The sequence below is a fragment of the Rutilus rutilus genome (assembly GCF_951802725.1).
Source record: "Rutilus rutilus genome assembly, chromosome: 21".
Taxonomy (NCBI): domain Eukaryota; kingdom Metazoa; phylum Chordata; class Actinopteri; order Cypriniformes; family Leuciscidae; genus Rutilus; species Rutilus rutilus.
In genome coordinates this window covers 19,584,501-19,598,355 of record NC_140226.1, presented here as the reverse complement: position 1 = coordinate 19,598,355, position 13,855 = coordinate 19,584,501, and the positions used below count along the sequence as shown (strand labels likewise).

The window sequence follows — 13,855 nt, the reverse complement described above, 5'->3', positions numbered from 1 at the left end:
AAGTTTGACATTCTTTCTTCTGTGAAACAGTGTTGTTGTTAACTAAAACTATTAAAAATTGCTTTTGATCATAAAAAAAAAACTGAAATAAAATAAATATTAGATGCAAAACTTAAATTTTTTTTTAGAAATGTTTCCTATAGCATCTAACTGAAATATTCAAGTTGAAGTTAAGTGAAGTTGACTACTAAAAAACTAACACAAATTACAAAAAATTATTAAAACCTAAACTTAAATAGAGAATATAAAAATGAAAGCTAGTTCAAAACATTAATAAACACTAAAATAATATATAAATAGTAATAGTCCAAACAACACTGCACCCCAGTGGCTAATTGTAGGCAAAAAACAATTTTTCTGTGTGTTCTGTAGAAAGTGCACATGAGGGTAAATAAATGACCATTTTCATTTTTCATTTCCCTGTAGTGCACTTCTTATCTCCAGCTATGAATTCACCCAAAATATAGAACAAACCCAAGAGAAATCAGACAGAATTATAAAATTCTTCCAACTTTAATCAGTTCAAAAAGATTCACAACAAATGCAACACATATTAAATGGGAAATTCACCACTGATCATCAGTATTTGGATTGGTACATTCTACTTCCTAATGAGAATGTTGGCATTTACGTCTTTTTCTCTGAATACAAATCTTGTGTTTTATTTGGACAGGACTTAAAGATAAAAATGAAAAATGCAAAAATACAAAATTAAATGTAAACTGAGATTTATTTTGCTCTAAGTAGTGTCCTGCAGCACTACAGCATGGTAAACAATGTAAATTAGTACAATTTGAAAAACTCCAAAGCAGTCTCTGAGTGAGTTAACATGAGCAGTTATAAAGGTGTAGCCTACAAGAACCCATAAATATTTCAACCACTTTTTTTTTTTAAACTTCAATTTAATGAAAGCTCACAAAAGGAGCAACCGTCCTCATTGAGGAAAACAAAAAACCTGATGTCGGCTTAGCGACAACACGCACGCACGCTCGCACACCCACAACAAAACAGGACGAAACATCTGTGTGTTCCCATGGTAGTAAAGATGCTTTACAGTGATGCTGATATGAACACATAGAGGGCTGCTGAACACTCCCGTGTAGAAAAAGCAAACGGAGCACCACTTCCAAGTCCCACTCACAACCACAGCAGCATCTATCAGACCGTTCAACTCAGCGATCTACTTCACATTCTGCTGAGAGCTACTTTAGTCCCCGAACCACTTCTGGCTTCCCAACACACGAAACGCCGGCCAATGAGCATGCAGCACCTCTGCAAACTCACCAATCACAGACATTCGTTGACATTCTCATTGGGTGGATCAGGTGCGCAGCTCATTGTCCCACACACTGACACTAGGTACCATCGACCTGCTGCCAGAACACATACAGCTCTCTGCAAACACAACAAACTGCACTCTGGTCTTTATACATGATAATATACATAAACAAATACATGAGGAGGAAATAGAAGGGGAGAGGGGCAATGAAAAAAAGCGAGCACAAGCGAGTTAATTGTACAGATGTGACACTTCATGCATCGTTTGGATTAAAGTGACCAAACGTAAGCAGTTAACAATGGAAAGGTAATACATAAAAGTGTGTATGAAACACGTACTATGCAAAAAGGGCCACTGGGTGACGGTATCGTTTACATATTGGCATTGTTTTGGTCAAGAGACAGCCAAGTGCAGAAATCGCCTCCTCACAGGAAGATCCTAAAGTACTCACACACACACACACACACTTATGAGAAAACACACAGGGGGCCCACAGAAGAGTAGCCACAACACCGCTTTAGCTGTGTGTTTAGTTTGTTTAGGAGTCAGCGAAGTGTGTGCGCTGCATGTTTGCATGCAAACTCAATCGCACATCTCCTCTGGTATTTCGTGAGGGTTGAGGATGCCAGGCACAGACATCTGCAGCTTGTGTTTTTCCTCCTGCGCCTGGCGCAGCGAAGCCTCCCTCTCCTCCAGAAACAGATCAGAGGTGTCCTCGCCTGCGAACTCCTGCAGGTACACAGAGAAACAAGTAAGCAATTAGTGGGTTCAGCTTGCACTGACTGCTCTGCCAGGATGCTGTCATCTCTGCCATAATCGCCCTCTCTCCATCTCACACACAGCCTCTGTCCCTGTGCACTCCAGATGACCCATTTAGTTACACCATGCTTCACGATCCCTTAAAGGTCAAAGGGACAGCACGCTTTCTCTCACACCATATCTATTTCCTCGATCCATGAACTCTCATCCACATAAGCACTATTACTACTGATTTCAAAACAGATCTATTTGCTTATTACAAAGAGAACATATTTCAATAACCATTATTATGCAATTAACTATTATGGTTTTCAGTGGCCTTGTCTCAGTAGGATAAACGGCTCACCTTGATCTGTACAAGGAAATCCCTCAAGTGTTCTTTAAATGCTGGGATGTCTTGGTTTAAACTGAACAGGCCAGTCACAAATACTTTCACCTGGGCACTACAAAGAAAAAGAAAACAAACATACAGTCAGAAAGGCAATACTAATAAAACTAGACATAAACATAGTGCTGGTGAGAAAAACTTAACTAATTATTCTCAGAGCAAGCTGTCTACTGAGAGAGAACAAGCTTATACCTAAGAGATATGTTGTGTAACATTTAACCAATTGCAAAGAACAATCTACATATTTCTTTAAGAAATCCACATGTTAAGACAACACCTGCCAAGAACATACAATGGCCCTAAATGTTTTGGAACATCACACTTTCCATTACATTACACAACAAAATATCAAACCATGTGACGCTACTGTAATTGTAAAAGTGACATTTCATGCAGTGCATCTCCAGATGCAGTCTTTGGAGTGCGCAAGTTCTTGTGGGGCGTTAGTTTGTAGGATACTCACTCTTGTAAGTGGGGGAAAGCTGATTTGAGCAAGTTGGCCACATACTCCTGGATAAATCCTTGGTTGTTTACTGGGTTTGTGGGGTTCAGAGTTGCACTGATTTTTCCTTCCTCAACAAGGTTAAACATGTACGCCAAAATAGAAGCGTGCATGGTCAAACCTGGATGACAAATATGCAGAAGTTGAACAAACGGAGGCATTTACAGATTGAATCATGTCACTAAAAAAGTATGTTAATTTTATAATATAAATAAAAAACAACAACGTGGCTATAACTTTCATTTTCACTGGATATAAATCAGTAAATATCTGAGCAGTTAAAGATTTTTTAATTATTCAGAATTAAAATTAAATTAGAAAATAATAATTTTAGAAATTGATATGAACTGTTAAATCATTAAATTGATTATTCCTGCACTATTTTAATGATTATTTTAGAAAACCTTAACACTCATGATCACTACATGGTTACAGTGTTCAGGCAAAAAATAAATAAATAAATAAAAAGAGAAAAGGGAGGGTGGCCAGTACTGACCGGCTGTATGTGATGTATCCGTGACAACAGAGAAGATGTGTTGTAGGATGTCACAGAAGTATGTCTGATAGAAGCTCTGAGCTGCCGCCTCCTCCTGGGCCACGTTCTGCAGCAGCGTGTAGAGAATCTGAAGGCCTACGTGACATTTTTCAATGTACAGATGTTGTATGCATGTTATGATAAATGATTAGGGTAAATCTGACATCTGGCTGTGATGAGTGCATCTGTTTTCTCACCAGTGTCGGCCACGTTTCTCATAGTGTGTTTAAAAGCCCATATAATGGAGTCAAGCACAAGCTTAAACTGGGCTGGTGGGATAGCCAGGAATGCTGGGAAACAGTGAGAGTTCACCGCCTGCAGCAGATAGAAGAAATGCGTCCGGTGTTCTGGGTATTCTTCAAAATCCTAAACAAAAATAAAGATTATTATTCATTGCACTTCACAATTCCAAACAATAGACAAATTTCCAAAGATTCTTCAGAAAAATAAAATGCAGTCTGGTTTCAAAAATAACCGACAATAGAATATTACATTTTTATCACACAATATTGATGGATAAATAAGGGCAGCTTACTTTGTTGATCATGTTTAATGTGCACTCAAACACTGCATCAAATATCTGAGGGATCTCTCCAGTAATGTGTCCACCCAGTTTGTTTACGATTGTTGCCATGGTACTAAGCACTTCCGGTTCTCTTGCTGCTGGGACATTGCGCTGGTAATCAATGAGCACAGCATCCAACAGCGGCGGGACAAAGTTCTCCCCCACCTAGAGTATGAACAATAAACACATGCGCAGACAGGCTTAAAGGATGAGCGGATAAGTGTGTGTTGTGTAAGGACAGCGCTAATCTGAACAAGTCCAAACTGACGGACCTGAAGCAGGTATAACAGAATTATCTGCACAGAGACAGAAATACTGGATCTATCAAACGCACGACACAGAAAAGCCTTGAGCTGGACAAATAAAGTCTCATGATGAAAAACGTTTCTAAAAATCAAGATTTTAGTTAAAAAATTTGATGAATGCATAAGAGAAAGTTCATATTTTAGATCCTGTCACAATTTTTTATTTTTTTTATTTCTTGTCGTCAACAGTTAACTTTAAATGTGCTGTGACAGTTTAAAGTAACAATGTGCTGTATATATATATAACATTTAAAATTTTGGTTTGTCTAATCTATCACATTGCAGAAAAAATATGCTACGGTCATATTTGTTCTTTTTATTTTATTAAAAAAAATGTATTGTAATTGTAAGAATGAAAATTTTTGAGAATGCAGTTTAAGATTGAGTAGGTAAACTTCTCAAAAGAATTTCAACTACACATTTACACAGATTGATTTTAAGTACAGACCCTTTGCCTAAAAGTATGGCCGAAAGACACAAACGGCCGAAAATATACGCTCTAATCACGTACTACGCTCAGGTGTAGGGCTGTGTATCACCAATAATCTGGCGGCACGGTACGCATCCCGATACAAGGGTTACGATACGATATATTGCAAAACTGTAAGAAAGGTGGTATATTGAGATACTGCATTTCTTGTTTGTTTTTTAGGAAGATTTTAGAAAAACTGCCATAAAGACGACACCACCATATGCATAACACCTGAGCAAAAACTTTATTTTATTTAATCAAAACAGTGGAATCTGTATTTGCATTTATATCACTAATCACTATTTTGTGCACTATTTTGTGCAAAGAGTAAGTGACTCTTTAGGTATACATCTACAACCTGCACTTTACTATTTTCCCTATATTCACAGTATATATGTTCACAGTGTAGTAGTTTTAATTTCTGAAGTATTTAACAACAGAAATTGTTAGGGGTGTAACGATATTCAAACCTAAAAACCTCATGGATACTCTCATGGCATACCGAACATGCCCCGTCCAACGGCTGCAATTTTTTCAGTAAACCACGGTTTAAATAAAACAGATTTAATGCAATAATATGTTTAGTTTTGTCCCCCCCTGCTGTACCGAGGTACGTACCGAACCGTCAGTTTTGTTTACTGTTACGCCCCTAGAAAGTGCATAGTCCACTCGATGACTGCATGACACTTAACAAAAAAACAATGTAATACTGTAATGCTGCTTGCTTTAAAGAAATCTATTGTATAAAGTGCTATATAACTAAACATGCCTTCAGCATGAGTGCTGAATTGCAGAGCTTTTGAAAACATCAACATCACTATTAGATGCTTTCTTGCTGCTGCCACCGCTGTCATTTGTTTATTTTGTTATTGAGAGGAAAGCGTGCAGCACATATTTACATATTCTATTGAAACGCCGCACTCAGCAGTGCGGATGGTGTCGGGACGTTAAATGAGCTCTCAGATTCAATGTTTCCCGAGTATTGTATTTAGCATGGGTTATTTTGCAAACAACATGACTCTTGTCGATCTCCTTTGTAGTTTCTTTATAGTGGTAGCCAAAATGAGTTCAAACTTCAGTGCTGTACACCGTGGCGGGAGCAGGAATAATTCTATCATCTCTGGGTTTAGCTGGGCTTTTTAATGCTAATGCTAGCGATGCACCCTTATGCTTCTCCACGTCACAGTTTGATTCTGTTTGGGATAGCCCTACTGTGCAGTATCATGGAGTGGTAGAGCCGTGCTGGGCAATGCTGGTAAAATGACGCTACCCTCTTGTTCACTGATCCGCTCCCCGCTACGCTCTGCTCACATGCTCCGATAACAGCAGTTTTGTAGGACAATATATTATTTGGGGGATATACAAAAAATAAATATTTTAAATCTGATTTTGTTGCATAAAACTGAATAAAGAATAATATATTGATATTTAATATTAATATATTTCCTATCCAATTTTACTTTCAATAAAAGTGTGGTTATTTTATTTTTATTGGCTTGTATTTCTTAAATTCAGTATCATTAAAATGACTGAATTTCATTAAAAAGTCTAATATTAATACAATTATAAAAGAAGCGCTCATTTAAAATAATAAATAAATAATTTTCTGTTTTGGCCCAGAACTTTCATCTCGGTGCATCCCTACCTAAAAGCTGTGATTTGTGTCTCACCATCTGTGGGTCATTGGAGCGGCTGACCCAGCCTGAGATCAGCTTCAGAGTCTCTCTCTTCACCGTGCGCATGCTCCTGATGAGAGGCTGCTTTGTCACCATCTCACCTATAAAAAAACAAATCAAATAAACAGACATAAACAAAGCACTTATGGTTTTTGAGTGAAGTCTATTATATACTGTTTATGCCATGCATTATAGTATTCAGAGAAAGTCAGACTTTCTCAATAGTAAGAATTTTCTTTAGGCAACTATTTAGTTAAACTTGACTCATTCTGTTCTAGCTACAGTGCTATATATAGCTGCTCAGACAGCCCTGTAATAGACCGCTGTTCACACACACACACACACACACACACACAACACAGCGCTAAGCTCTGTGACAGCCTTTTGTCTTCCAGCTGAGCGAGTTTGTGTAATCAGACTGACTTCAGTTTAATGCTGATCTGTCACTCTGAGACAACCAACAGAGATACATATACACGGAAAAATATACACATGAATATGATAACTCTAGAATTAAACTTTCTCCTTGTCTTAAACACGTGCGCACACATAAGATAAAATCTGAAAAGTAGAGAGATTTGATTGTCTAAAGAAAAACACACCGTTGGTCTGGATAGCAGCAGAGATGTTTTCACTGAGGCACTTGTATACATTGAGCATGTCCAGGTAGATGCGACCCAGCTGAATAACAAAAGGGTGTCCCACAGCTTTACATGCTCTGACGTTGGTCTTCAGGATGCTGCCCAACTGCTTCACTGTCTCCGGGTCCTTCAGGATGTCCACATTCTATAGCAGGATAACACCATAAATTTAAGGTCAGTCTTAAAAATTTGTTAAAAAAAAAGTTTCATGGAACAAAATTTGATGTTTGAGAAAAAACACACACACACACACACACACACACACACACACACACACCTTGGTGGCCTGCTGAATGATGCTGTCCCACACCTGGTTAGGCAACAACATGTACTTCTCTATTAGATGTTCCTGTACAGCCTGATCGGTCTGTGCTCCAATCATATAGCCGACAGCCTCGTAAAATGTATGCACCTGCGAACAACAAACAGTCGCTCAGGTCCAGCAGAGCTGCAAGAACTTCGCCTCAAATGTTAAACATTTCTAAAGCATAATGTGTCAGTTACACATGGAGCAGGCTAACTGAGACAGATGGGGTTATTTGATACCTGCTGGGGCTGCAGGTCACAGATGATGGTGTTGATGTTGTTGAGGATCTCATCAATGAAGGGCATCACCTCTCCCACCTGCACCTGCACAAAATGCCTCCTGCACTTCTGAGCTATCTTTATGAATGTGTCACACGCCATGTCCTGAACTCCATCATGGGTTTCTGAGAAGAATAAATAGTCAAATATAACTGTAAAAGAACTGATGTAATCGTGTTTTTCTAAACAAGCTAAAATTAGAAGCTCAACTTTATGTATTATTACTGAGATGCTCCATAAATTACTGAAATGCAGTATCTGCAGTATATGTGTAATCAAATCTGACATCAAAGCTGCTTTTATTTAAAAATCAGACCAAAAGATATCACAGCTGTATACAGATGCAAATCTTTGATTCTATTCTAAGGCTCAAAGCATTTGCGACTCACCATGCATAAACTCAAACAATTTATTGACAACAGTCTTCAGGAATTTCCAGTGCGCACGTAGGAACCGTGGGTACTGGCCAACAATGTACATGATGTTGGAGGCAATGATGGCCTTGTTATCCTTGCCTCTCTTCTGCTCACATAGACCCAGCAGGTCCTGTAGATGACGTGGGAACATTGTTATGGTTCTTATTTTTCATTACAAGACTTTACATCTTTGCATTTTAAGATTTCTGTACCTTTATGACTGTGACGAGAAACCGCTTCTCATCCTCTTCATGCATGGCTCCACTGATGGAACCAATAGCCCAGCATAGCGTGTTCAGGTTCTTCCAGGACCACTCTGTACCGTTCACCTGATTATGAAGCTTTTCTGTCATAATACGCTCTGTGTCGGCATAATCCAGATGGGTAAGATAGACTGCAGAGAGAGAAATATGATGACACTTATAATAAACACAGATTAGTGGGCAAAAAAATCTGCATTCATAGTACAAAGGAGCATAGCGCTCACCAAGCGTCTCCCTCATGTTCTTGTAGAGGTTGATGGAGTCTGTATCCTTCATGAATTCTCGAACCACCTCGCCCTGATCGTTCTCCACCACCAGTACTTCCTCTGGCTTGGCCATGCGGCTCACCATCAACAAACGCACCTGCAAAACAGTAACACAAAATCCCTTATTGTTTCTACCTAAAAATTTAATTTTCATCTTGAATTTCTTGTATGTGAGCTAACCTTAGACAGCACAGGTAGGTAGAGCTGTCTGCGGGGCGGTACATCAAAGTGTTGGCTGCCTGAGAGTAGGGGAGAAGTGGACGTTGAGAAAGGACTCTCTCTGTACAGCTCAGCTGCAAGGTGGTTCCAGTACTCCAAACAGATCTTAAAGATCTCGGTCTCCTCCACCTCTGACACCAGCAACATGTAATGTAGAGCCTGAACAGAACAACAAACAGGGTCTTAACACAATGGCATCTAATCAGCAAAGAGACTGATGTTGATTCTCCATAACCAAATTCAGTCTGTGCATACCTCCATAAGCGTCTCTCTGATGTTCAATCTCTTTTCTATCAGCTGTCCGTGCTCTTTAAGGAAGGTGCAGAGGAACAGGCTGAGGTTCTGAATAAAGTTTTGCTCATCATCTTTACCATTTGCATACGCCAGCCGGATGTTGGTGTTCAGTGGAAGCATCTTCAACACACAAGTAAGAAAGAGAACATCAGACTAGCCCAAGACCAACGGGTAAATGGGAATTTTACTTTGATTTAAACCAGAGAGGAGGTTACCTGTTTGAGCTGCATCATGGTCAGAGTGAAGAGACTGACAAACTGCTCTTCGTACTGGCTGACACTGACTCCTGCTATTTCAGTCAAGCACTTCAGTGTCACATTGCGAAACATCGGCACGTTTAAAAACTACAAATCAACCCAATAGAGAAGAGGGGTCAACAATTACCTCAAAGACACATCTTTGTAGGTGTTTTCATGATCTTTGCGTGAATCTATTTAACTGCACAACAACAACAAAAATACATACACTATAAATATAGTTTTTACACTATTGTCTGGAACACTTAATTCTGATTGGTCAATTGAAGCATGCTTCAGCCCAGTATTGTTTTTTTTTTTTTTTTTTTTTTATAAAAGGATGAATGAGTGTTGGTTTATATGAGTTACTTATAAGTAAAGGTAAAAATGAAGTCATCTATCAAACAACTATATTCCTAGTTCTTCACAAAGTGTGCAAGAGTAATAAAACCTTTAGATATGTTACCTTGTACACCAGAGTACTGATGAGTTTAGTTTCAAAGATATAGCCCAAGGGAATCCAGTTGAGAAATCTTAGCAGAGTCTCCAAGGTAGCATGCACAAGTGGGGCATTCTGGGAATTTTCCTAAAAAATTTAGAAAAAAAATAAAAAAATTTCAAGCCAATAAAACTAAGCCATTAACATGGGTTTTATGCATATGCAAATCAAACTTATGGTTCAATTTTAAAATGTTATTCCTGTGACATTAAAATTTCTTTTGAGGTTTATGAGAATTATGTTGCCACATCACAAATTAAAAAGATTGTTCGTTCATAATTTAATAATTAACTAGAAAAGCTGAAAAAGAATTAAGAGAGTGTTTAAATGATTTAGAGAAAGTCTGCATATACTTTCACAAACTTTTTTTGTATGAGAGAAAAACAATATGAAAACAATACATACCATCACAAACTGGCACAACTGGAATATCTGAGAGAACTCATTGCACATGCTGCAGATGGATCACAAAACAACCACAGATTAATTAACAAGAACAAGAAGTAATGTGAATATGACCTCATTTAATAATAGGGGTGTCCCCGACTAAGGATTTTCAATGTGGAATCCATTTTTAAATTAACACTTTAAAGCCATGATGTACAGAACATCACACAAATATATAGAAGAAAATGTATAAAAACATTTTGGATCAATAAAACTAAGCAATAATATAAATAACTGATGAAAGGCCACACCGCAGACAGGATTTGCATTTCACACGTCGGCAAATCAAATTAAATCAGCTAAATTGTAAGTCTAAGTACACTTACACTCTAAGTACAGCACAACATCGATGCACCAAAAAATAATCAACAATTAATTTACAGAATTAAATTAGAACAGAATACACCTTTCTAATAAATAAAAATACAAAATAAAAGACATCAGAATCAAGTCACAAAGTGCAGAACAAATGTGTGCAAAATGCCTAAACTGCAGGGGAACATATATTCAAAACAAGCCACAAATAGTTAAATTAGATGACCCTGAGTGATCAATAAATAAAATTAAAATAAAGAAATGATTAAAATAACGAAAGAATAGCCAGAATTATCAACTTTGTCTTTTTAACTGCAGAGACAACAATAAACACTTTACTGGAGTGGCAGTCTTTTTAGCTAAACATGTTCACAGCATCCAAAAATCTAATTAGAACCAGCTGAAATGTTTTGAAATCACTTATACCCTACCTGATCTAGTCTTTCACTCTGTCTGTGTCCAATTGAGTCTTTTCAAATGTGTGCGTGAAAAACGCTTAACGGCTTAATATATTATATATTACTATTTATATTAAAAGATCAAATTCTGTACACACCTTATTAATAAAGCATACTATATAGCCTATAGAAAAGCAGATGAGCCCAGAATATGAAGGCAAACTGTTTAATTACACGTTAAGCATTTTCCTCCAGTAGAAAACGCTTACCATGTAGTTAAACGCGTTGCGTTCATATTCTGCGCTCATCTGCTTTTCTGTACATAGTAGGCTATGCTTAGTATGGTCTTTACTGAGTTTAGTCTTTTAACATCACTGTCTTAAAATACATTAAGCCACGTTAAAGTGCCCTTTAAGCGTTTTTCACGTTAAGCGTTTTAGAATGTCCTGAGGAAAAACAACTGGTTAACGTTGGCCGGCAGAAGTGCGATCATGGTTTTCATGATGCTAAATCCAGCCTTGGAGAATATCCTTTCTGATGGTGTGCATCCACACTTTAGATTTTCTTATCCCAGATATTGTTAAAGATTTAAATCCCTGCCGCCAAGATGCTCCTCTGTCGGTCATGGATCATGGAAAGTGAAACTTAAATCTCTCACAGGGGTGGTTGGATTTATTCACGCACATTAAAAATATTTATTAAAAGCTTCTTTCTTTACACATTTTTCTTTACAGCATTATCATAATAGGCAGTATAATAACTTATTGGCAGAAAACCAATAGTTAGATGTAAAATCAGACATTGAGCACCCCCATTTAGCCAAAATGGCATGATCCTCGTTTCATAACACCTCTGCGAAGATTCGACCATGAGATTGGTAGTCCAATCAAGCTCCTCCTATCGAAGGATCGAATCTTCAACTATTCAGGGTTACCCCTATTTAATAATAAACCATAAAATATGACAGTTATTCTCTTTTAATGCGGTCTCACCTGTCCTTCAGGTGTTTGGCTTTCACTTGTGTCATCTGGCCACTGGAGAAGTCAAACACCTCTTCACTGAGGAGTTTCAGAATGATCATGTTGTTCTGGCAAAGGCTCTCACTGGTGCGGCTCGCACCAACAATGTCACTGATAAATGTGGGCCAGTGTTTTGGCCACTCCTGCTTCAGGATCTAAACACGAACACATCAAGTAACATGAAGGGTAACAGACATTTTTATTGCAATCATCAAATATATGCCCCCACATCATCATTATGAATGGCTATAAATCCCTCTAATGTGCCCTAAGAAAAAGTAGTCAAACAAAACTCACCTGTACTAATATCATGTTGAGTTTTCCAATGTACACCTTTTCTTTCTGAAAGGAGGCAGAGCATAGAATAAAATAGAGATCAACCACGGGAAGACAGTAAACAAAATAAGTGGACGTTCACTGACCTCAACATTGGCTGCATCTGATGATGTCTTGATAATGAGCCCCACAACATACTTTTTAATGCCTGAAATAAAGCAGAGCAGTGAAGAGCGTCAATGCATACAGTAAGACAGCACATACCCCCATGAGCTCTCCATTCGGATGGAAGCAGCTCTTCTCAGAAGACTTGTTACTGTCTGATCATCTGCAGATCTGCAAAATCATACTTCTAACTAACTAAATTTTTACTCACCCTCAAGTTATTCCAAACCTGTATGAATTTCTTTCTTCTGCTGAACACAAAAGAAGATATTTTGAAGAATATGGGTAACCAAACAGTTGATGGACACCATTGACTTCAAGGTATGGGGGGAAAAGTGTTCAGCAGAAGAAAGAAATTCATTTTGGAACAACTTGAGGGTGAGTAAATGATGACAGAATGTACATTTTTGGGTGAACTATCCCTTTAACTTTGTGTAAGATATATATATATATATATATATATATATATATATATATATATATATATATATATATATATATATATATATATATATATATATATACACACACACACACATATACACATCATTGACATCAATGTTGGTTAAGCTGAACAAAGTATCCAAGTGATGCTTTATTGATCAATTATAGGTGCTTACGTCATGTTTTTCATTTAATTTTATCTTTAACAGAGCAGATTCTAGTCTTTTTGGAAACAAATGAACACTAAGCTGAGCAGACAACCTTCCGTGCATTTTTAAAAGGTGAATTCAGCTCAACTTGGCAATCACTCACTTGACTAATGAATGTGTTGGCCTGCTAAAAACGTTTTGTAGAGTCAAGTCTGTTACAGAGTGAAATGTTTACTTCTACATTTCAATGATCCCTTCACTGCTTGTCCAAATCCAGCCTTTGAGCTGCTTATGACTTAAGAATTGATTTAGACTGAGCTATGAATTACTCGTTTATCTCAAAGTGGTAAGGGGAATTCTTGTGAGTCAGTCCTACCTTCACATTGGTTTCTGGGCAGAATCTTCCATCTTGTTTTAATAACTGTTTCCAGAATCTGCAGAGCATAGTACTGTAATGCCAAGAGAACAAATCAAGATTTAAGGATCCAAGCTTTAACCAGCCAATCTGCCAGAGCTGTACCGTAAAACAAGGAAAACAAAAAAATTGCTCTTAACTTTGACTGCCTAATATATTTTCACACGTTCTTTGGTTTGTTTCAAATGGATTCAGATTGAAAAAAACATCATGCAGATTTGACTTCAGTGAGAATTTTTATTACAAACTCAAAAAGAGAACACAAAAAAAGGCCATAATCCCCCATAAAAACTATACAATGTTTGCATGAGATTCTGTAGAAGTTTT

At 37.6% G+C, this 13,855-nt stretch overlaps 1 protein-coding gene across 3 annotated transcripts in view; it reads right to left on the bottom strand.

The window, feature by feature from the left end:
- Positions 1 to 494: 494 nt before the first annotated feature.
- Positions 495 to 13,855, bottom strand: part of xpo1b (exportin 1 b) — a 20,637-nt gene continuing 7,276 nt past the window's right edge. For all 3 annotated transcript variants that reach the window (XM_084393135.1, XM_084393136.1, XM_084393134.1), the window contains 22 exons: positions 13,490 to 13,562; positions 12,502 to 12,563; positions 12,377 to 12,421; positions 12,053 to 12,234; positions 10,306 to 10,354; positions 9,868 to 9,987; positions 9,381 to 9,509; positions 9,127 to 9,285; positions 8,833 to 9,030; positions 8,611 to 8,749; positions 8,336 to 8,517; positions 8,097 to 8,253; positions 7,669 to 7,832; positions 7,400 to 7,534; positions 7,084 to 7,267; positions 6,476 to 6,582; positions 3,999 to 4,193; positions 3,661 to 3,829; positions 3,425 to 3,559; positions 2,890 to 3,049; positions 2,385 to 2,481; positions 495 to 2,008 (listed from right to left, as the gene is read on the bottom strand). In XM_084393135.1, the coding sequence (XP_084249261.1) occupies positions 1,862 to 2,008; positions 2,385 to 2,481; positions 2,890 to 3,049; positions 3,425 to 3,559; positions 3,661 to 3,829; positions 3,999 to 4,193; positions 6,476 to 6,582; positions 7,084 to 7,267; positions 7,400 to 7,534; positions 7,669 to 7,832; positions 8,097 to 8,253; positions 8,336 to 8,517; positions 8,611 to 8,749; positions 8,833 to 9,030; positions 9,127 to 9,285; positions 9,381 to 9,509; positions 9,868 to 9,987; positions 10,306 to 10,354; positions 12,053 to 12,234; positions 12,377 to 12,421; positions 12,502 to 12,563; positions 13,490 to 13,562 (2,988 nt within the window). In that variant the 3' untranslated portion in view covers positions 495 to 1,861. The remainder of the gene's footprint in view (positions 2,009 to 2,384; positions 2,482 to 2,889; positions 3,050 to 3,424; positions 3,560 to 3,660; positions 3,830 to 3,998; positions 4,194 to 6,475; positions 6,583 to 7,083; positions 7,268 to 7,399; positions 7,535 to 7,668; positions 7,833 to 8,096; positions 8,254 to 8,335; positions 8,518 to 8,610; positions 8,750 to 8,832; positions 9,031 to 9,126; positions 9,286 to 9,380; positions 9,510 to 9,867; positions 9,988 to 10,305; positions 10,355 to 12,052; positions 12,235 to 12,376; positions 12,422 to 12,501; positions 12,564 to 13,489; positions 13,563 to 13,855) is intronic.